We start from the raw sequence: 25,318 nt of genomic DNA on the forward strand, positions 1-25,318 counted from the left end.
CTATGGCTAAATTAGTTTAGCAGACTACTACTAGAGAAAAATATGGAACACGGGTTTACAAGATGGAAGGATCCTTGTATATGTGGGTTTGGTGATTATCAATTAATCCTTTCCAGGAACAATAAAGTCTGGAACAAAATTATTATTTAGGGAACATTACAGACAATTATTTTAATGAAAGGGTTTCACCTGGAAATTATGGGTTTTGGTCCCCTGGAAGTGTGGAGGAGAAACAGAGAGAAACTATTTTGGGGGCTATTATTGGGGCACAACTGCATTCATCATAATTTCTAGAAGGAAAAAAATGATTGTAAATAGTCAACAAAATTATTATTGATGTCTAAATGCTGCAAACAGAAAGACTGATAAGTCTTTTTTAAGTGTATAAAATCCCTTATATGAGTGCAAGCCATCTATGACCAACCTGATACATATAACAAGCTCATTCAATACAGAACCAGGAAGATGAAGATGGACACCTGCAAAGAGGTACTTCCCACTGTACCACATGTCACTAAGGCTTTCAATGAGCACATGCAAGGAAGAAGCTGAGATTTTCAGAGACTCCCATCACATCCCTCATTCTCAACATGTGTGCAGGTGCACGCACACCACACACACACACACAGACACACACACACACACGTAAAGGAAAATATAGCTCCATGTTTAAATTAATCACATTATAAACCTCAGAACTGTTGTATGTGAGGGTTTGGCACTTCTTAATTAGTCCTTTGCAGGGACAATAAAGTCTAGAATAAAAATATGATTTAAAGGATCATTACAGATAAATGTTTTAAAGGAAGCGTCTCAAGTGGCAATGATGGGTTTTGGTTCCCTGGGCAGGTAGCTGGAGTAATCAGTCCTCCTTACCCTGAAAATGGAATAAACAGCAGAATCATCAAAGTAATGGCTCTGTCTCAAACTCCACTAGGAACCTTTCAGTCCTTTCAGTCCTTTCGAAATGCATGAGGCTACCTCTGGGGTTGCTCTCAGTGAGTTCCATAGAGCATAAACACTGAAGGGGGAGCAATAACATGAAACGCTTGGATAAGAGAATTTCCCGAAGACTACCCCATCAAGGAATACAGGAGTAGTCTTTCCCTCAGTGGGTTCAGATTAAAGAAATAAGTCCATCTTTCTCCCCTGTGTTCTCCATACCTTTCTCAACATCCTTTACTAGCAACACTAAAAACATTTTCACCTAGATATACTTCAAGAAAAGCTAATCCTACTTTATTGAATTCAACTATAAAATTCTAGTCAGCGCTTTTTAAATGGCAAAAACCCCACTTCAATAGATGTTTTAAAATTATACCCAAATGACCTCGAGCGGTAAGTTTGTTTAAGGTTAAATGAAGTTAAATTCAATATCTTCGTAGTGCGGGATCCTCATTGCCTTCCCTGCACTGTTTAGGTGGTGGCTCTCTGCACCTGCTGCCCTAATGTGTGGCACTTCCCAGCAGCGCTGACCTCTGAACCCAGGCTTGTTGTCTACAATATACTGTAGATTGTGAGAAGCTGCTGCAAACCTCTCTCTGCAGGAGAAAAGCCCACTTTCCTTTGTGCCGATTGTGACATGTACTGCAATAAAAACTGGAGGAAAGGCAGCACGAATGAGGGTTTTGGCAGAAGCTACAGGCCTTTTCAACACTTACCTGGTATGGGATTCCCCTTCACACTCTGCCTTTTGTTTGTCCAAATTATAAGAATTTGCTTTTGTAGCTGTGGATTCATTAGCTCCACCTTAGTAATTCCCAGATTTCCGTTCCCTTTGGCCCCTCTAGACATTTACATTGCATGCCCTAGCTAGCCTGGATGAGGGCATCTGCTCAGCATATTGTGCTTAATCAGATTAAGTTTTCTCCGTGGTCCTGTTAGCCGTGTTTTTAAACGCGGCAACTTAAACTCTAAAGATGTGTATAACTTCAGGAATTGCATGCAGCAAGTAGGTTGGAACTGGGTCAGGCTCCCTCAGAAGCCAAAAATAGAAACTTAAAAAATGAGCACAATGATTAAATTTAGAAAAAGCAGGGGGAGGTGGACTTCCCACTGGATGCACATGGGTTGGGGGATTTAAAGGTAACAGAGTTAGGAGTCTTAGAAGTTAAAAAAAAAAAAAAAAAAAAAAAAAAGGAAGGCAGTAAAACTACAAAAAAATACTTTAATGTAACAAATTAAATTGGAAAATAATACAAATAGGATGCACCTGTCAAATTTATGGGCTGGTATACAAATAATATATTTGTAGGGTTAAAAGAAAATTGCCAATTTGTTTATAAAAATTTCGGGGTATTAACTTTAACTCGTACTATAAAATAACATACTTTAAAATTTTAAATTACTTTTAATATTACATTTTATAATTGTTTCATACATAAAAATGCCCTAGCTGGTATGAATGTGCATCTGTGGATTGAAGGTTGTGGGTTCCAGTCTAGTCAAGGGCAGGTACCTCCCTGGTCCAGGCCCTGGTCAGGGTGAGTGCAGGAGGCAACCTATCAATATGTTCCTCTCACATTGATGTTTCTCTCTGTCTTTCCCTCTTTCTTCCACTCTCTCTAAAAATCAATAGAAAAATATCCTGAAATGAGAATTAAAAAAATAAAATTGGTCAATCACTTAATATTCCAGAGTAGCATTATGTGTCTGTAAAATGCTTATATAAATAACTAGAGGCCTGATTTATGAAATTTGTGCCCCCGGGGGGTGGGGAGCACAGAAGGGGGCGGTCCCCTCAGCCCAGCCTGCACCCTCTCTAAACCAGGACCCCTCGGGGGATGTCCAACTGCCAATTTAGTCCTGATTCTGAGGATTGCCTCTAACTACCCGCCCTGTTAGCCTGCTCACCCCCAACTGCCCCTATCTTCCCCTTGGCTGGCCTGGTCGCCCCACACTGCCTGTTCAGTCATCCATTTGGTTGTGTTGGTCATTTAGGCTTTAATATATATAGATATCTGAATAAATTTTTACTTATTGGGATACTGAGTTCCTCGTATCTAGCAAGTAAAGCTAGTGATAATGAGTGTCAGACCAGATCTTTATTATCCATTTATTTATTTTTCTTTTAAGAACTTTCAATAGCCATCTCCCGTCTACCACAGGATTTGTCATATTAACCCAATGGTCCCATTCATATTATCATTTACAGTTTGTGACCATGAATACTATAATGCTTGTATAATTAATATTATTTCATTTTAGCATGTTCCTATGGTTAAGAATCATAAACCCAGTTACATCTATTTTACAATTACTTCGTTATGTAGCATTAGTCAATTTATAAAAAAATTGTTTGGGCTTTTATTTCCTATAATTAAAAAGAAACATGAATGTAATATTTTATTTCCTCCCTCATAAGACTTCAAATTAGTAAATTATAAAATGCAGTAGCTTTATATCTAAATAGCTATAAATATTACTGTTTAATTATTAAAATCCTTAAGATTTTTCCTTATTGACTAAGCATGAGATCAGTTATTTCTTTTTCTCTTATTATTATTACTACTAGAGGCCTGGTGCATGAAAATTCGTGCACTGGGGGGCGCGGCTGGTCCCCTCAGCGAGGCCTACCCCCTCTCAGAGTCTGGGAGCCCTCTCCCAAGGGGATGTCTTTCTGACGGCTTAGGCCTGCTCGCTGTAGTCTGGCCTCCCTCTGTAGGAGGTGACCAGGCCAATCATGGGAAGGTGCTGCCCCCATCACCCCGCTGCTGCTGCCACTGCCTGCCACAGTGGCTATTAGCCCTTGGCCCTCACTTCTTAGCACTGGCCCCATCCCCTCCCCACTGGTGGGTGGTGATCTGGGACCAGGCCAGCTGTGGGAGGGGCTGTGGGAAGTTGAGGCACAGCAGGTTGCACTCTGTCCAGCTTCTGTGGAGGCGTGGCACCAGAACTGGCCCTGTGTGTGGCTGCTTCTGCAGAAGGGCAGTACTGGGACCAGGACCACACAGCCCCTTCTCCTGATGCCTCTGCAGAAGGGCCGCAGCACTGGACTGGCTGTGCAGAGGCCTCTCCCATGTCATCTCTGTGAAAGGGGCAGTGGCGGCAACAGCAGTGTCGTCTCCTCTCCCTTGATGGCAGCAGTGCCTTTCCCATGGCCTCTCCCGGGCTGCGCCTCTCCCGCACCACCCGCCTCTCCCATGCCCCTGGGCACTGCAGCCACTGTGGCTTTGTCCGGATGGATGTCCAGTCTAATTAGCATATTACCCTTTTATTAGTATAGATGATTATTTAATACTATCATCACCATTTAATACTACTGGTCACCAATAAATCCTAATGATGTAATTTTCCACTTTTCTACAAAATTTGTTTACATATCCTTTAGTAGGAAGGAAAATAATATTAACCATGGTCAAACAAAGAGTACAGTTGATGATGATTATAAAAATTCTTAAATTGTTGAAGAATATACTCCTGAAAGTATTTAATCAGATATCAGCTAATGTAATACATACATAAAAATGCTTATTTAAAATGCTTTCAATCTTCATTAATTCTTATTATTACATCAGACTTCATATTATCACATTATTTCTAGGTCATTAATATCTCAAAGTAAATATAATAAAATACATAATTAAACCACTAAAACAAGTGTATTTGTCACATGCAAAACTGAGCTTCTCTATATATGGAATGATTCACATTCTATATATGGAGTTCTCTGTAAATTGGATCATGGTTGTGGAACCATAAAGAGTAAACAAGCTAAACCTTATTCTGCAAATTTAACATTAGTTAAAAGCCCCTTCTTAGAACAATAAAGGACACATATGCTGAAGTTATTTAATTTCACTGTTTGAAGAACCTGAAGCAAATTTATTTAATGAGGTACTGTGGAATAACATAGTCTACAGTCCTAGTTTAAATTACTCTTTCCTCTCGCATTCTGGATGAAAATCATAATAACTCTATGTAATGAAAGGGTAATATGCAAATTGACTGAATGACAAAAGTGCCAGAAAACCTGCAGCCCTCACCCTGGCTGGCCTCACTCCCAAGCGGAGGCAGGGCAAGCTGGCAAACCGCCCACAGCCCCTGGGCCCATCCAGTCCACCCCTGATGGCTGACTCACCAGTGCATGAATTCATGCACCTGACTTCTAGTAATAACTATAATGATAATGAACTTTTACTGTCTCCAGTCCATATGGTTTAAATATGCATGAGAAAGGTAGAGAAGAGAGTTTAATACTGGTGAGGAAAAGGAAGTATTTTTAAAGTTAACAGGAAATAATAGAGAGGTTTGTTTCAACACAGTACAAAAGGAAATCTGTTAACATAAATGGTTTATGAGCATGGTATGTTGGAAATGAAATGTCATGATTTTTGAAAAGGCATTTGGCATGTGACAAGTGATTACTGATTAATGAACTACAGTAAAGATTAAATCATTAATTAAAAGTAAAGAAAACCGCTTAATAGTTTAAAGATTAAAATAATGAACAGCATTTGCTAATATTAAAGGTGAACAAAAGAAAATTAATTCTATTTAGGCAAAATTATTACTAGTAGGAATATAATAAAAATAAATTAGAACACAAAACCATTACAATTGTTGATAAAATCAACAAGCAATTTTAGGTGCCACAGATTAATCTGTGAAAGGAATAACTAAAATTGAGAAGAGCTTCATGTCAAAACAAAGATTTTTCTTAGCTATAATATTATTGATAGTATATATAATACATATATATTTCAAACGTATTATTTTATTTGCATATGATATAATTTACTTGTGTGACTAAAAAATGGGTAATATAATTTTAAAAACTACTATTTGCCCTAGCTGATTTGGGTCAGTGGATAGTGCTGTCAGCTTATGGACTGAATGAATGGTCCTGGGTCTGATTTCAATCAAGGGCATATGCCCAGGGTTTCAGGCTCAAACCCCAATTTTCACTCATCATTGATGTTACTCTCTTTCTCTCCCTCTACCTTCCCCTCTGAAATAAAAAAAAGAGATTGTTTTAAAAAAAACAATAATAAAAATTACTATTTGATGAATGAACAGCTTTATTTGCATTTCAGTTATAGTTTTAAGAAAATAAATTCATTAACTGCAAACTACTACATAATCATGAGTGTTTATTATTGCTGTTATTTCTTAATTTTGAAGTTTAAATTAAATCACATATTGAGTATCATTGGAAATAACCTGGGTTTATATAGTTCAATTTTTGTAAAATGTATACCAGCTACTCTTAGGGGAATTATCATAATATTACACTGATTATAAAATAGATCTTGGAAAAATCAAATTCCACTGGGAAACTAATCTAGGCTATAAAGTTATTCATCCTTTTTATCTATTTACTAGAGCATCTGTCTCCTGGTGGTCAGTGCGCATTATAGTGACCAGTCATTCTGCCATTTGGTTGATTTGCATATTAGCCTTTTATTATGTAGGATTAAACAGAAAAAATATAACCTTGATTAAAAAGTCAAATTATATCAATATATATGGTGTCCCAAAAATGTATACACCCACTTTGAATAAATATAAATGAAGTGTTTACTAAAATATATTTAATTTTAAAAATTGAGCTATCAGGTGTTAAAATGTATATAAATTTTTTGGGGGGAGGGGGAGGACTTCCTGTAGTTTTATTCCTTAAAGCCCACAAAGTAAGGCAAAAACAATGACACGATTCTAAGTGTAAAGTCCCTATTCTGTTTGGAATCAGGACCTATCTAAACCAAATACAATGGCCTCTGGCCAAACTCATACAAGATGTCAACATTTTTATATTTAATGTGCTGTGATGCCCTGGCATTGATTTTATGTTTACTCTGGTGACTTTAGTGAAATTTTTAGTTTTGACAATTAAAGCTAATTTATTTTAAGTAAAGTTTTTAAGAACAATTGTTTGCTAAGAAAATGAATTAGAAAAAATCTGCAATGAGAGGGAAAGAACTGTGAGTTTCTGTCTTCAATAATTATTCAGAAAATTACCAAGCTGCTCCCATACATATATGTTTCAAACGTATTATTTTATATGCATATGATATAATCTGGGGATGAGGGATAAGGAGCTGATGGAGCAGAGCTCACAATTTAACTCAACTGAGCAACTGCTGAGAAGTGCCTGGGAGGCCTCTCTGGGACTTCATCTTGCAAGGTCAGCAAAAAAATAGTTAAAAGAACAGTCCTGTTCATTTTGCCTTTTGTAAAATGGTGATACTTAGGTCTTTTGAGTTAAAGCAATCAGAGTTAAACACATGCTAAATTACACAATCAGAAAATCTTATAGTATTATGTGTCAGGCCATCTAATAAACCAGCAAAACGAAGATCTCTAAGTCTCCCTCCTCTTTTTCAGAGCTCCAAACGAAACTCTCCAGTGCAAGTGCTCTTCTGCACATGTGTGCTATTACCGTATTTTTCGGACCATAAGACGCTCCGGACCATAAGACGCACCAGTTTTTAGGGAAGGGAAATGAAGAAAAAAAGATTCTGAAACAAATAGTGTCCTAAAATATTTTATGTGCATTAAAACCCAACATTACAGTCATAAACACATGTAATCAACCCTGTAAAGTAAACAGCAGCATTTAGAACCAGTTTAGAACCGGGCAAGCACACAGAGACCACACAGAGCCGGGCAAGTAAAAAAACTTTTTTTTAAAGTATATGTGTAGGCTATATTTGGACCATAAGACGCAGGGACTTTTCCCCCCACTTCTGGGGGGAAAAAAGTGTGTCTTATGGTCCGAAAAATACGGTAGTTTCTGGAATATATGGGTCAGAAGACAATAATTTCAAACACCCACGTTACTTATAGGAAGGAAATCTCACCTCATCTCTTTTTACTATTAAGTTATAGTGTTATCCTTTATTCAAAGGACAGCAGATGAGCTTTATATTCCAATAAATTATATGGTAATAACTAATGATGCATTAATAAATGTGTGATTTGTATTTTAAAAGTATTTTTAGATTTCAAGTGTCAAATCCAAAATGTAAAGAGCTTAAAAGGCATTATTCCTGTTTTTATACCAAGAAAAATGCAAGAAACTAAAAATCACTTTACAGAGACTCGTCAAAGAACTGAGATTATAGGGCAAACCACCAGACTAAACATCTAAGAGTCTGGCAAATCTAGAGATATAGCACCTGAGATTTATTTACTTCACAGGTAAGCTGATGGGTGACATAGGCAGGTTGAAACACTACAATAGTAATTTTGATTTATTGCTGGAGGCTGAGTAGGGACTAGCTTGAGAGTAAGGAATTCTTGGAGGCTGAAGTCAGAGGGGAGGGGCTCACACTGGTGAAGGCTGTTCTTCCAAGACCTCAGGGGTTCTCATGGAGAGTGTCTAAGACAGCTCCCCACAAGGCCCTGGCAGCAGAAATGGAAGAGAGGTGTCATGTCCACTCAACTCCTTCTTCCTACCAAACTCCTGGTCTCTGGGGATGAGGGATAAGGACCTCATCAGAGGGCAAGGTGGATACTCTGTGCCAGCACAGGGAAGGAACTGTGCTCCCCTGGGAACTGGAGTCAAACTGGGATATTCTGCCTCAGAGAAGAGGCCTCTGGAGGCATAAATTGATAGGGACACATAAGATTTGATTTTGACCACATGCTGAAGGCTGAGTGTGGACTAGCATGATGACGAGGAACTTCTGGATGATTCCACCCTACGGAGCCTCTAATCGGCTTGCCTTCTAGAAACCCAAAGAAATATCAAACTATGGCTCTTGTAGGAAAGGAAAAGAGTAACCATTTTGAAATAAATCCAGGGTTTTCTCTATTATAGAGATCTACTTATGGCAGGAGGAGGGGGAGTGAAAAATAATCTCCCAAATGTGGCCCCTCTAACCTTCCTATTTTACTGAAAGAAACAAACCAACAAACCCATAAATAAATAAATGCCATAGCCGACAGGGGATAAAGCTCTGGAGACCTGGACTGGGAACTCTGCAGTTGGAGAATGAAGTAGGGCTCAAGAATGGAGAGGCCTCTATGCTTGGAGGAGGGAGAGAACCACTTCCCTAAGACACAGATCCAATAAAGACTAAGACAATCAGAAAATTAGAAAGCTCCTCCCTCCTCCGATACCTGACCAGCACTCTAACATACCTCCAATAATAGTAACACTAAATAGCAACTAAAAGAGCTGCCAGATGCTAACTCACTGTGAGGAGTAGTATACAAACAGAAGCTCCTGAGAGAGGAGAGGACAAACAACAACACAAGAGGAAGCTGAAATGTCTGATGCCTATAGCTACCATAAACATGGGGCACTGCTCCAATCCTAGCCATAGTAACATAATCCTCATACTAAATGCTTAAGCTGTAACATTTCCTCAGTCAGAATAGCAGAAGAAGGAGAAGAGAATAACAAAATATTTAAAGAAGTAATAGTCAAGATCTTTTCAAATTTAATTTCAGACACTAAACCCTGACTGGTGTTGCTCAGGGGTTGGAGCATCATCCCATACACCTAGAGGTCTCGGGTTCCATTCCTGGTCAGGACACATCCCTAGGTTGCCAGTTTGGTCTATGAGAGATAAGCAATCCATGATTCTCACTCACATTGTTGTGGGTTTTTTTGGTGTTTTTTTTGTTTTTTTTTTTTGTTTTGTTTTAACCTCTCTCCCTCCCTTCTCTCTAGACAATAAACATATCCTCAGGTGAGGGGAAAAAATTACAAACAAATATGTCAGAAATCAAACCATGGATTCAAGAAGTTCAGAAAATGCCTAGCAAAATAACCAGACAATGCAAAACAAAAGCAGGTGAACCACACATACTACATTCAAACTGTATAAAAAGTCAAAGAATGTTAAAGAAAGCTGGGTTGAGGAGTGCTCACCTATAGAGAAACAAAGAAAAGAATAATAAACAACTTTTATCAGCACCATGACAAGTAAGAGAAAACTGAAGTGAAATCTCCATAAACACAAATTCACTTAACTTCAACAATTATTTCCTAGCTACCATTTATAACCAAGGCACTGGGGAAGCTGTAAGGAGCAGGGTTCATGGTTGGGGGGAGGATGTACACCTCAGGAGAAGTAACAGGGACAGATTCAACAGGAGCAGAGATCAAGGCAAAGCAGAATCAAAGAGCTCAACAGCAAGTGTTAACTTGGAAGCAGGGACAAATTTGATAATATTCTGGAGAGATAAGTCTCCATGTGTCTCTTCTGTGTCAACACATTTCAGCTTTTTCCTTGCACTATCTTTTTAAATATATCTGTGGAGCAAATGGACTTGGGAAATTGGGCTCCTATCTACCTACAGAGATGAAGGCAGATGTGATGCTCTCCAGGAATGTCAAGAAGTCTTCCTCTGGGCAAAAGTTGGGCATGTTTGCTACCAGCCTCCTTATCACTCAGGGTTTCCTAAACTTGGATTTTTTTTTTTCCAGCTGGGGCTGAAACCCACTGTGTTTACAGTACCCAGTCCACCTCTCTCCTGTGGGACAAGAGGTTAAGGGGAACAAATGTGAGCACGAACCTTGTGCTGTGAGCAATCACGTCCTTTGTCTATGATCTAGGTGTTACCTCTTTGCTATCAGCATCTGAGAAACTATGTAGGTTAACTTGTTGGCTTCCAAGTAGGGAAAAATCCCAGCCCTCGTAAAATAGAGATCCTTGAGGAATAGAAGAGATAATTTAGGAACTGTGCTAAGGACATTTTATCTACTTCAATTTAGTCTTCAAACCCAGCGGATTCATTTTAATGATATGAGAAAATAAGAGACTAAAAATTAGAGTGTTTCAAGGTCATACTTCAAGTCAGTGGCAGGATCACTAATGTAAGCATATGGATGTCAAACCACAATACCTGTGAGTTTAAGCACCAGGACCCACTGACTCCCTGGATAGTTAGGTTTTAAATAGACTTTATAATGATCACAATTTTTAGAAATGTAAATTGTAGAACTTGATCTAGTACATGAGATATATACAGAACGACAGACAGAAAATGAGGCCAAATGCAAATTTGATACCTTATTGCAAGAATGCCTAAAGTTACAGAATTTTAATAAAAATTATTTTGCCTGACCTAGTTAAATAATTATACCAATATGTTATATTTAATGTGTATACAGACTAGAACATCAAAAGGTTTTGCTGATATGTCTGAATGTAAAGTATTTTTCATAAACAGATAATCTTATACTTTATCTTTGCTATATTTATTTGAGTTTACTGTGATCATCAACCACTGCTATGCAGATCATTTAAGATATGTCTAGAGTAGTCTCCTTTGAGTTTAAATATATCAAGTGCAAAATAAATATTGTCTAAGGTTCTTTCCAATGCTCTCAATATCTCAATGCTCTTCTTCATCTTTGGCCCTGACCTGAAAATTCTTTCTATATTTAGGGTTGATGCATATATAAAATTTATGATTTAAGTGAAGCTGTTTTTTTCTTTTTCCTTTTATGTTTGTTATTAATCCTCACCTGAAGATATTTCCCATTGATTTTTTAGAGAGAGTGAAAGGGAGGGAGAGAGACAGAGAGAGACAAAAAACATCATTGTGAGAGATACACATCCATTGGTTGCCTCCTGCACATGTGACCAGGGCTGGGAATCAAGCCTGCAAATGAGGTACATGCCCTGGACCAGAATCAACCCCAGACCCTTCAGTCTGTAGGTCGATACTCTATCCACTAAGCCAAACTGGCTGGGGCTGGGTTTTTTTTTCTTCCTTTTTTAAAGCTACCTAAGTATCGGTATTTATTGGTTTTTAGTGAGAGAAAGGTGCTCGCGCGCGCGCGTGCGCGCACACACACACACACACACACACACACACACATTGATGTGAGAGAGAAATATCAGTTGCTTCCTGTATGTGCCTTAACAAACCCACAACCTAAGTATGTGCCCTGACTGGGAATCAAACCTGCACCCTTTTGGTGTATGGGACAACAAACTGAACCTCCCAGCCAGGGCTCAAATGAAGCTGTTTCAATCCACTTGTTTATGACAAGGACAAAAAATAAGATTTCTTGTTTGTTTGTTTATTTTGTTTTGTTTTTTGATAAGTAAAGTTGTTTTGATGTGGGAATGAAGTAAGTTGAGTCAGGATGGTATTATTATATCATCTGGTAAACTTTATAAGCACTCAGCAATGCAGAGGGGCCCCACTGGAAACTTACTGATAAGAACATGTAGAGATAAAACAATGGTAAGGGAACATTTAAATGATAAATACTGAGAGTTTGTGAAGACTATTTGAGTTTCAGCCTGGGCAGGGCACACGTTGCTTACCTAAGTAGTACTCTGAAGATCTTGATACATTTGCTCCTGACCTGTCCAAGGTGACTGTTGGCAGAGGTGCTAAACCACATCAAGGTCTCTGGAGTCATAATCCTCAGAGCAGCCTATCATGTTCAGCAACACCATCGCCTTCCTTTCCCTAGCAATGCGCTCCAGCAATGAGGGGCTTTCTTTTTTGCACTGACAGGAGGATGTCAACTCATGGTTGGTCAAGACTTCTCCCAAGAAACCAAACTTACATACGAGTAAAAAGTGCACTTTTGTTAAATGTCTTTTATAAAAAATATATATATATTTATGAATTTTTAGAGAGAGAGAGAGAGAAACACTGATGTGAGTGAAACATCAATCGGCTGCCTCCGGCATGCTCCCTACAAGGGATAAAGCCCACAACCTGGGCATATGCTAACTAGCAACCTTTCAGTACATGGAAGACACTCTACCAACTGAACCACACTGAACAGGGCTGGACTTTTATTTCTTTATCTCCTTTTGCCTGGAATGATTGTACGATTAAATCTGTCATTTGGATGGAATATGTTTTTTTTTTCTTTCTTTCTTGGCTTGTTAAGAGATATTATCCTGTATGCTAGTGGCTTATGAATTATTATAATCCCCCACTATGAACCTGTGCTAAATAAATTGTTGGCAAAGAACAGTCTCTGAGTATAATTTTGCAAACAAAAACAATATACAAAATACATGGTTTGTCCATAGTCCAGGTTCACACCTATGAATCTCATATTAACCTAACTACATAAAATGTATATGGGGATTTAGAAATCATTTAAAATGTCAACAATCCTTGGATAAAGTAGATTAATCTTTCAAATGATCATTCTGCATTTGTGATCAAACAATTCTTTATAATAGAAAGAAGTAATACACTAAAGGGACCTAGAAGTGCTGGCCTTTGTAATCTTGATTTTTTTGAGTTTGAAAAGCAGAAAACTGTAGCATTAATTTACTAATTGAAGAGGAGTATACTTATCTATTTATGTAAAGTCAGAACCTAGAATTTAAAAAATGTAAAGTGCCTATTACCTTTATTTGGGTTACTTGAACAGATATCTTTGGATCATTTTATGCACATCCATTACTGAATACATTAGGAGAACAAAGGAAAACATTGGTTTCTCCCACTATATAAAGAAAATGTACTTTTATTAGTTGGAATATATTTCAAGTCACTTTAAAGAATTCATTCAGCTGTTAACACAGTCAAAACTTACTATGATGTCAATTTGACCTCAAATGTAGGAAGTCAGAAAGATTCAAGAAATATTTCATTTTTGCAGTTTGTCTCCCTTTTTCTAGAACAGAGATGACATTAAATTGAATTTCCTGTACTACACAGCCTACTGAAGGCAAGTTTCCAATGTAAATGACAACTGAAAGATTAGAAATGATATGGAACTATGTTTTACATTTTCCTTTTCTCTTGGACTTTGGTACTGTGCAGAAATGACATTCACAGGTTTCTGTACTGTTTTTCCAGTCGCTAGCATTATTCTGTACTTGTTTTGCCCTGACAATCCATCAAAGCAGGATTAGTTTAAATTCTTCTTGCCTTTCTTTCTATGCTCAGTTGAACACAAATGATCCTTATTCCCTGGTGATATGATTTTTAAGTGAAGTGTTCTTCTTGACATATTAAAATAAACATTGTACAGAGACTTCCAGCAACACAAAACATAATTATTGTTTATTCACAAGGGATCCTCTTTAATGGATACTGAGCTCATTTTGTAGTTTGTGGAAGCTTATGATAAATTAATACAACATCACATATATCTTCTTATTCAAAAATGAGTTTTAAAAAGCAAGAAGTCTTATTTAAGAGGAATTTTAGTGCAGGATTGTGATGTATTATAGGTATACACTTATTATGACTACTACTCAAATGTTTTTATAGCTTCCAATGAAAACAATAAGACATGGATATTGAACACCAAGGTAGGATTTACTTCAAAATTAAGAGTGATTTGCTGAGCAAAATGTATTCAATTATGTAAATAGGGAATAGAGATGAAGGATGCAAGAGATATTGAATACTTCAATTAAAATAAAATGATAATTAATTTTAATTATGAGGATTGATTAATATATTTAAAGTCATGCCTGAACATCCTCATTTGAGCTATGCTAGAGCAAGTGGATTGGGAGACGAGAGTAGGGAGTCCAGGAAGAATCACTCTGCAATTGACTCTAGGCTGGGGTTAGGCAACAAGGGTGAGACTTCTGGAAGACAACTTTCTTCCAACAGTTGGTGTCTTTCTGCATATTGCATAATATCTAAACACTAGCTTGAAATTAATTTTCAAATCAATTAATTTACTTTTAATAATACAATCAGCTAGGCACTTTACTAAAAGCAATGCTGTAATAGTTTTTAAATTCTAAATTTTATCTAAAATATTACTTATTTTAAGTAAAGACAAATATAAGTGGCATAATTGAAGTTCATAAGTTGTATCTGTAATAAAATATTCATTGTGAGACATTATAATATAGATTATCAAATATACCATATTTAAGAAAATACATATTTTACAATAAATATTTTATATGCATATCTGTTCTTGATATTTTTAAAAGGATAAAATGAATTATTTTAATTAAAGTCCAATGATAATAATTGTTATATTACATGATTCAGATGGTTATAAAATATGTGACAAATGTGGATATTAATGTTCTCTAAAATAGTCCTTGATTCAAAAAATTGCTTTAAATTGTCTTCTTTATCTATAGATGTAAAGAACTAAAACTAGCAGCTATAGAGATATTTTCAAATGCATAAATAATATCTTAAATATAAGAACATTACCATTCTAACCACAATAAATAATCAATGAAAAGTTGAATTGTATAATGTAACACATATTAGATTCATTATATTCCATTATTTTATTAGACATTGAACCAATAAAAATAAAGATTTAAAACATTACATATAATCAAAAGAAAGTTTAATTTATGAAATTATTTAGTAGGTCATCTTATACACACATTCACATTCTATATGGGATGGAACATTTTAATTAAAAAAAGATTAGTGCTAATTATCTGACCAGCTCCACAGTGAGCCAAACTATCACTATGTTACCACTAATCAGCTGCTTGCTCCAAAATGGAAAAAAAATGGATATAAAACACTTTTCTGACACAATGATTTATAGAAGGAATTGTTTAGATTTCTTATATATGGTAAACATGTAGGAAATATGCATATAATGTTACAATTAAGATAAATGTAGATCTATAGGAAAACATTACTTGCTATAATAATTGAGGCTAAAGTTCACTTACAATATAATTACTGCTCGATACATGTATAAAATTAAGCTTCACTGTATACATAATGCATAATGACATTTACTACAAAACATTTTAGTAGAGAGAACAAGTAAAACTATTATATAAAGATGTTTTCATCACTTACCTCTCTTTACATTTCTGCTTGTACTTGTTAACTTATCTGAAGGACATGGGCAATGGCCTTCACACCTGACTGAGATCTGTTTTCCTAAGACACAGGCCTGATATTCTAGTTTGCACTGTATAAGAAGAGAGAAAAAATATATTTAATTAAACAGTAAAACATTGAGAAAGTGACAACAGTATGCTTGTGATTCCATCATTTATGCTATGGGGAAAGATAAATGAATGGCATAGAACAAAAAGAATTACACCTGAGCTAAAATCTTAATAGTGTCTCTTCTTAAATGTGACTTTTGGGGCTAGTATTTTAAATGTTTTCAGCCTCAATGTTCCCATATGAATAATTGGGATAACACCTAAACTACAGTGTTTCAAGAGTCAAACAGCAGTAGCAACCATGAGCCAGGCTCTCCTCAGTAAGTGTTAACAAAGCTGAATAAAATTAAAGGTAAATGATCAAAATTACTAAGGCACATAAAGATTTTTTTTTGTTTTGTTTAGTTTTGGTTTGGTTTGATTTTCTTTGTAAACATTACTCTTTGTTAGTATTCTAAGCCACAATATTCATAAATCATTTGTAAGATAATGTTTTATAAATGCACATTTGATATGATTTTAAAAATTATAAAACTGCTCCATATTTTAAAGAGACAATAACTATCTTCCTTCCCTAAAATAAATTGATCTTGCTAATTCTAAAGTAATGTGGTTTCTTTAGTGGCTACCCCATAACTTACTCACTACAAATTATTTTAAGAAGAAATACTGCAGACTTTCTGGCTCCCATCGACAAATGAACCAGTGACTAATTTAATTCTGCTTCAGCTAATACCAAGAGCACTGAATCCACCCAATGACTAATCAGATTACTCACATCTGTGCAGCATGTGTTTTTTTTCTTTGTCAAATAACTCTCCCTGGCAAAATTCTTAATTAGCCCTACAACAAATGATTAAAAATTATTGCACTTGAAATATATTTGCAATGGTTTAGTGGGCCTTTTTGGAGGAATAAGTTATTTCAAAGGTATCTTTTTTTATAATTTAATATTTCAATAATTAAAAATGATCTTGTCAAGTAAAGTCACAGTAAATTTTAAATGTAATTAATAAGTCCCTATAGCTAATAAAAAGTTAACATAGTTAAGAAATTGTGAGTGCTTTAGTGAAAGCCAAATAAGTTATATAAAACTTTGAGACTTCAAATTTAATATTATTTCCTGTAAATTCTTGTAGTTTCATATTTCAGAAGCCTGGATTTGGTCATAATAAAATTCTGACTCATGACATAATTTAAGAAAAGTTCAGCAGCAATTATAAGAGGCATATGAGCAGACAAAGTCAAAAGTCAATATTAATTGTAGCTAATATTAAATTTAAAAATGTTAATTCCCTTCAAAGCTGTTATTCTATACTCATTCACATTTTAAATGTGGTTAACTTTTAGCAGTGATATTTTTATTCCAAGAAAAAGAGAAAGTTCAAGAAATACTTGAACAGCAAAAATACATGATCAATTAATTTATTAAATAGAAAAATACTTTTTTTGCTCAAAAGTTGATCACTGATTATTTGTAATGTTATTAGACAAATAACAAGAAAAAAGCACAATCTTTATAAAATTTGATTTCATTATCAACTTTTACCTTTTGGCTAATTTTCTTTGACATAATTATAAATTCAAAATGTCAAAGCTGTCTTTAAGACTTGCATATAATGAAGTTATAGCTCTGCAAAAAAAATTACTTCATACGTGAAATAATTTTTCTTCACAATGATTCTACTGAACTTTTTTTTATGTGTTTCCGTAGAAAGCAACAGAATCAGATGTATAGCAAATACACACCATGTGTATAGTTGTATGAATTTAGCTTCCTAAAGTCAGAAAACCATTTAGTTTTGTTTACTTATGGATTGATTTTGGAAAAAAAATGTGAAGAATATTATTCAAAGAATAGTAGGATATCAAACGTAGTCGTATTTTAGAAATTTTAGCTGTTTCCACTGATTGCACTTCCAATTAATAATGTTCAATTTACTTAATTATCACAAAACTGAAATATTTATAAAGGTATAAGTGAAGCAAAATATCACATAAAGGGCATACTCATTAGTCTATAATTACCCCAAAATGCAAATACAGTAGAGAAAGACATGATTAATGCATTCTTGATTAAGAACGTGGGTACTGAGAACACTTAAATTATGAGTTATTGTGAAAAGCAAGCCTGCAGAATGATTTTTCAATAGTACATGTTGACACTTATCAGCAAAAGGAAGTTAAAGTCATTTGCTTTAATAACAATGAAAAAAAAATGACCTAAAAAGGAGAGATCTGGACTGTTCACAGAAAAGACCCCAACAATCAGTGTCAGCAAACATTGGAAAGTCTACTGTTACAGGTTTTTATGGCAAGAGACTCACCATTGTCAAGGTATCAATAGATGGCTTAAACCAGAGGTTCTCAGTTAGGGGACATCTAGAGACTTTTTTTGTTGTTGTTATTACAACTAGAGTATGGAGGGAGATCTGCTGATATCCACTAGATAGAGGTAAAAAGTGTTGCTAAACATCTTACAATGTGTGAATGACCTCCCAAAAATAAAGTGTTATCTGAACTCAGATGTCACTCATTTCTAGATTGAGAAGCTCATCTTTAGACACTGGTCCACTGGACGATAATGAATAGATTAACTCAACTCCCAAGATCTCTTTCCTTTTTCTTTAGGAATGTTTACTTGGGCATTCACTAAAGTAGTAGATATAAAATAAACCCAATGGTACAAATAAATTATCAGCTATAAGTTCTTTATGCAGAATAACCAAAAGTACAAATCAGCTATAACTACAAAACACACAATTGATAAACAACTACTTTCTTCAGGTCACCACTACGTGTCAATCACTGTATTAAGCAGTTTTATCCATTACTTTGCTGATCACCAGAAGATTAGCCCTAGCTCCTACACAGATTCTTTGGGTATTGGAAAGATTATGTTCTTCCCTTGGACATTCTACTTGGTCGGACTGCTTTTATAAGCCACCCAGCAAACTGCATAGCACTCCTACGTTGGGGCTCCACAAACCCAGTGAGTCAATTTCAGCTCTAAGTCTCTCGACACTTTTCAGATTCTGCTGCTGCTATTCCAGTTCCATCTGGCCACATCCTTGTGTTCTTTGTCACTAATTGGTGTCATATGGTTCACTTTTGGGACTATCTGTGGTTGGACAACTGTGAAAACTTTTATCAAAAAACTATTCAATAATGGGCTGACAGGCATGGTATATAATCCCCCTCCCATGTTCCTTACTGTCCACAAGCAACTGATATTTGCAAGCATTGGGATGGTCTCTTCAAAAAATCTACTGAAAACTATTTCAGAGTCTACCTCCCTCACTTTAGTGCAGCAGCTTAGTCAATGAATATCTCTGTATCCAGAAAGGGAACGTACTCTCTCATCTGGTTCCTGGGGAATTAACAGGATGGAAAGAGGTTATGGGTACCTATTTGAAACATTCAGGGCTTTTCTTTCATTCCCTTAACAGTAATTGCAGGCTGGTCTGTTTGCTGTACTCTCCGAGTGGCAGCCTAAGCAAAGGGGATTTGGGAAATCAAACTCAATTCTGGTTCAGCCACCTGGCTTCTCTAGTTGAATTAGCATGAAATCTGATCACCCTGCTCAGAGTTTCTTGACAGTAGTCCATGTAGGCCAAAGCTGGGAACATAATATAGTTAGTTTGTTACAAGAATGCTTCTATAGAAATGGCACATAGTTTTCGTGGTTAAATATAATTTTCTTCTTCCTTTTTGAAAATAAATGATGCATCACTGTACATGGTTATTTCCTTACCTATAGGTGTGCATTTAAATATGTTAATAATGAATTAGTAAATAAAAAAAACCCACTAAATTATTCAACGTATTATATTTCATGTACATCCAATATTCGGAGGATAAAGTAAATCCAGAATTAAATAACAAAATAATTATAATTTATTTTTACTCAATATTTTCTAAGAAATATTTAAACATTATGATAATTCAGTGATTATTTCTAATTTTTCAAATTCAACTGAAAAATATCATATTTCACATTTACTTGGTAATAATATTTACCCCAAACATGTAATATTTACAGTAGAGGAGCATATTAATTAATTTCTCCTGAATTAGGTTTTTTTTTTTGTTTTTGTTTTTTAATTGATCTTAGAGAGAAAGGAAGGGGGAGAGAGAGAAACATTGCTCTGCTGCCTCCTGCAGGATGAATTGAATCTGCAATGTGCCCTGACCCGGAATTGAACCTCGACCTTTTGGTTCACAGGATGAAGCTCCAACCAATTGAGCCACACTGGCTTGGGACTGAAGTAATATTTTCAGATTGAGAATAAATTTCTCTCTCAGTCAACTTATAAGGAAATAACTGATGCCCATAGCAGCTGGAGCACTTTAACTCCAAACTTTCTCATTTCTGTCAGATGAGTTTCATGCTTACTACTTTTTGGTCCCTAAAATCAGTTCAAATATATTATTATAATAACTATATATTTTTATTAAATATGACTTAATATGATCAAATATTAAGACAAATTAAAAGGCTGGGTTTCCATGAAACATTGCATGGCCTACTAATATAGTCAATGAAGGTGTGCTATATAAAAAAGTTTGTATTTAAATGAATGTGTAAAATGCATTTGAAAGACCAGGAATACAGTTTTATAAGTTAAGAAATATTATGCCCTTAGTCTGTTTTGCAAAATATCTTTTAGCTTCTTGTTACATTTTAAATGGAAAATTTAAAAATCCATATTTTTCCAATAATAAAGAAAATAGAGTATCTATTTTGCTCATTGATATGTCCCTGAGGGGATAAAATTAGAGAGTGTTGGAAGCCAAATCAATGTAAGGAGAGAAAAGGTTTTCTGATAATTAGAAAGTCTTTAAAAAATAGACATTTATCTCACAGAACATTATATCTTATCAGGGACTTGCATGTTATATAGAATTTTGTCCTAGATGTCCTATTGAGTTCTTTTCAAATCTGAGTTTTTTATGATAAAGTTAACTCATAATTTCTTTTGATGCTCAAGGATTTAATAAGAGCTTATCCCAGCGATTGTGGTAATATGCTGGAGTTGTAATCTTGATCAAGTTGTCATAACCAAGCAAAATCAAAATGTAGCTTCTGTTGAAAAGCAGTTCAAACAGAAATAGTGCACATATAGTTCTGACTGTTGATCTTTCAACATAAAATTATCTCAGCTCAGACAAAATATTCAAGAGAAGGTAGACAGGACCATTGAACACCCAATACAAATAGAGGTAAAATCAAAATGGTGATGTGAAAGAAATTTTCTATCTTTCAAAAAAGTACATATATCTATTAGAATAAGGAACTACTGTTAAAAGAAAGCAACAAAATACCTCAAATATGGAAAACAGTTAGTGATGAACAAATAATAGGACAAAGCTGAAACTTAAAATGGAATTTTCTCAAATTGCAATAAAAGGTAAATGGTTCTTATTTAATGCTAAACTTATTGTTCTGTTTTATATTTTTTTAAACTCTAATATTTAAGATTTCAAAAGCAATAGTTCTTCTCAATCATGGGCATGTGTAAAATTCACACAGGGAGCTTGTAAAATTCTGATTCTCAGGGCCCCACCCCAAACAACATAAGTATTGACTCTGGCGCCAGTATAAAATTATAAGCTTTCTGTTTTCCTTCCCTACACACACACACACACACACACACACACACACACACACACACACACTGATATTTCGTATAAGCAATGTTATGCCTAGGAATTCACCATTATTAGGTTCAGTTGGCAAGAACTCCATAAGTAAATATGACAGATTCAAGTGTTCAACATCATCCAACATGTTGTCCCCAGGGCATTTATGTTACAGATACTCAGCTGAGTTCTAGGACATTAGTATTACTTATTGACTTCTGCTCAGCAAATGCAGGATACAATTTACACAAGTCAGTGACAAATATATCCATGGTCAAACACAGATGCTGTATTAGAGAACAAATGTTAATTCTTACTAAAGCCTGACAATATAATCAAAATAGAATTTGCCTGAAGTAAAGAAACAAAGACTTTCATCCTTTGTGTCAATTTCAGGAGTGATTACCTCTCCAATTAACCTTAAACAGACTTATGTTTTGATTTTTTTCTGGCATTACTGAATTTACAAGAACTCAAAATAGATTGGTTCTTTGAAAAAGAAAGACTAGTCACTTCTTTAAAAAGGCAATCACTTTTTTTAATAGGAAAATAAAACACAGATAATATTACAAAAATACTTCTCTTGAAAATTGCAAAAGTCTCAATATTTTTCCAAGTAAATCTATTTTTCCAAATAAATCTATTTTTCCATAGTTCATCAGTTCCTTTTGTGTGTGTGTGTGTGTGTGTGTGTGTGTGTGTGTGTATGTAAACAGCTCTAAATACTCTGCTTAGGATTTCTAGACAAACTGACAACTTCAGGTTTGAACTCTAATAAAATAATTATTCAAAATTGGTCCCATTGTGTAATAAGACATAGTTTCTAAAATTATATCCTCGTACTATTAGGTCATTTGCCTGAAGTCTTCATTTGGATACCCTCTGTCTCGACCCGTCCCTCAGCTCCTGGGTCTGCTGTACTTTGTAATGACATCACCTCCACTTACATTGTAGAGTGGAATGAGGGAAGATTGTGGGTCTAGAATAGAACCGATAGGAATATTCTTTATAACAGCAAAAACACAAAAATCCCTGCGTACCGGTGCTCCTGCAGATACAGAACCACAGGGAGACTTGGAGAGCAGGACTGGGCTTCCTTCCTAGATGTGGGGTCGCACTCCCTGTGCTGAGAGTACCTGGCTCCTGACTAATCCTTATCATGTGAGGATTACTCAACTGGGGGATTAGAAGCTTCGAGCAGGAACTTCGTGGACCACACTGGATTTAGGATTTGGAGCTCACCATTATTGTGAGCTTAAACGCCTGCATGTACCAAAAAGCTATTAATTTAAACTTGCCGTGTAGAACAAAGTTGCTTGTAGAACAGAGTTTGCTTAGTCTATCAACCAAGTTGAGTGAACCAGGAACCAAAGAAAGACCCTGTGTCCCCTGCATCAATCTTCTATTCTTATCTCTTGGAAAATAGATGCTGGAAAAATAATACAATGACCTTCTCAAGAAGGACTTGCCTCTGTGGGCACTACTCCACTTACAAGGGGGAAAAAAGTTGAGTGCCTTACATTTAAATCTAATAAACATCTACAAAGTAAACTTCCAATAAACTCTAAAAAGGAGAGTTTGATATAAGTCCTTACTGGGCTAAGATCTTTATTCAGTTTTCATTGTTTTCTACAGCCTCACTGATATCAGTGCATACATGTAAGATTAGGATTAGCGATCCAAGGTGGAGAAATCACCGAGTTAAATTAGAACCAATAGAAAAGAGGGTGGTGATTTGGGGTTATTAACAACTCACATTCATTTGAACCATGCTCCTTATATGTCTTCCTATGTAAATGAGGCATTTATTGAAAGTGATATATATGCAAAAATATTGACTTAATAATTCAAGAATGGATTGTTCCAAATAAATTTATTGACAATAATAATAAGAGCATATGGTTTGTAATCTGGGCTTCAGAGTGTGCCCGATAGAAAGGAGAACAATGGGGAAACCCCATGGGATTGGAAATGTATGGGAATCAATCTACATGTGATAGGTATATTTAGTTTCAAGTAGGAGTATGCTAATTGTTTTTCTCTAAAATCATCAAACAATGCTTCCCATATGGTCTCAACAGATGGAAATCACTTGTGAGTGTAACTCTGTATACTTTGAAACGAAATTGTGAAATAACTGATCATCTATTAGTAGCATCCTGAAGAGAGCTCCAAACAAGCAGGTGCTAGACTAATGCCAGCCCTCTCCAGGGACTATGGCGTTCTGGATACAAACATATCAATTCTGCCGGCACATATGTTTCTACTGTCGAGAAAGACATGCATCTGCCTCAGCTGGATGCCGGTAATAAAGCCAATCTGTCTCATGATGCAGCTTGTTCAGTGATCCATCTTACCAAATAAAATTATGATTAAATGTGGCTTCCCATGTTACTCTACCTACCAGTTTGAATATTATAAGATGCATCCTTATTTGTAATTTAACAAATTAATATAATGATTGGCACACCCTCATCCTGTGGAATGTGATAATATGAGAGCTTGTTTGGAGGTTCTAGCAGGGGAGCGCAGCTACTCGTATACCCTTGACCGAAGACCGGTCCTCTCCTCTTGGGGGAAAGTCGTCCTCTTCGACCGAGCGCGCAGCTTCGGGAGGGACGCACATGGATCGGTGAGGGAGGAGGGGGACACCCGCCTAGCCAGCCAGATCAGCCGAATCAACCCTGGCGATCAATGGGGTGACAGATGTCGCAGCCAGATCGCCCTCACATCCGGAATGTGATAATATGAGATAGAGTCATTCTCCCTGGTGCTGACAGCATAAATTTTCTAAGCCTGCAAAGCTAATATTCACCAAGATCAAGGTCATATTGAAAAAATCAGTGTCACACTCCCTTCTCTCCTAGCAAGAACTACACCATTATATACATCTTATAACTTTATCATGTAGGTATATGGTGGTTTAATTAAGAATACACAATAATTGGCACCCAGTAAGTCCTATGGATATATTTATTGATTGAATAAATCTTATCATTGTAGTGCTCTTATCAAGATTAGAAACTATAAAGTAGAAGTTGTAGGAAAATATTCACCAAGACAAAGTATGGTTCATAAAGAGTTACCCACAGAACAAAATGTTCAAATAGCCCCAAATTTTTGGAACTTATCTTGCAAGAAAGAACTGAGGTGAGGTTATTTTTTATACATATCCTATTTAATGTGCATATTCATAGGGTTCCTTCAAAATATATTAGTGTATTTAATTATAGGGTAAGGCCCCACTAGGGATACTACATATTATGCTTTTAAAACATATTTTACATAACAATACACATGTATGTATTCCCAAAGTTTCAACTAAGAGGTTGTGAGTCCATATTCATTTGTCACATAAAAAAGAAAAGAAAAAACAACAACTCATGAATGTCTTATTAGATACAGTTCTTAAAAAATTCAAAATATATATGTATATATAAAATACTAATATGCAAATTGTCCCCTCGGGAGTTCGACTATGAGAATGGGAGTTAGATTGCTTGCTATGATGAGTGTTGACCATCAGGGGGTGGCGTGGAACATGGCAGATGACCAGCAGTGGTGGCAGGGTGCTGAGGAAGTGAGGGAACGAGGAGGCAGGAAGGCAGAGAACCTGATTGACCCTGACCACTGGCCAGGACTAGGGACCTTACTTATGCACGAATTTTGTGCACTGGGCCTCTAGTATTTGAATGAAATAAGGAGGCAGATTAATGTAGAGGAGAGGACACTAAATCAGAGAAAACATTAAATTTTGTTATTTTTCTCATCCTTAGATTTTTCATTTGTTAAAAACAAGTTTTGGAAGCTTAAAGTAATATAGAAAATAACATGAGATAAAAGTAGTAATGACATTGACAGATTGCACCTCTATTGATATAATAATAATA

General features: G+C 35.7%; 1 protein-coding gene across 3 annotated transcripts in view; it reads right to left on the bottom strand.

The window, feature by feature from the left end:
* The window catches only part of SPOCK3 (SPARC (osteonectin), cwcv and kazal like domains proteoglycan 3), a 307,350-nt gene that overhangs the window by 59,450 nt on the left and 222,582 nt on the right, over positions 1–25,318 (bottom strand). For all 3 annotated transcript variants that reach the window (XM_045576531.1, XM_036424368.2, XM_036424369.2), the window contains one exon: positions 15,691–15,805. In XM_045576531.1, coding sequence (XP_045432487.1) covers positions 15,691–15,805 — 115 coding nt within the window. The remainder of the gene's footprint in view (positions 1–15,690; positions 15,806–25,318) is intronic.

Source organism: Pipistrellus kuhlii, unplaced genomic scaffold (assembly GCF_014108245.1).
Source record: "Pipistrellus kuhlii isolate mPipKuh1 unplaced genomic scaffold, mPipKuh1.p scaffold_m20_p_8, whole genome shotgun sequence".
Classification (NCBI taxonomy): Eukaryota; Metazoa; Chordata; class Mammalia; order Chiroptera; family Vespertilionidae; genus Pipistrellus; species Pipistrellus kuhlii.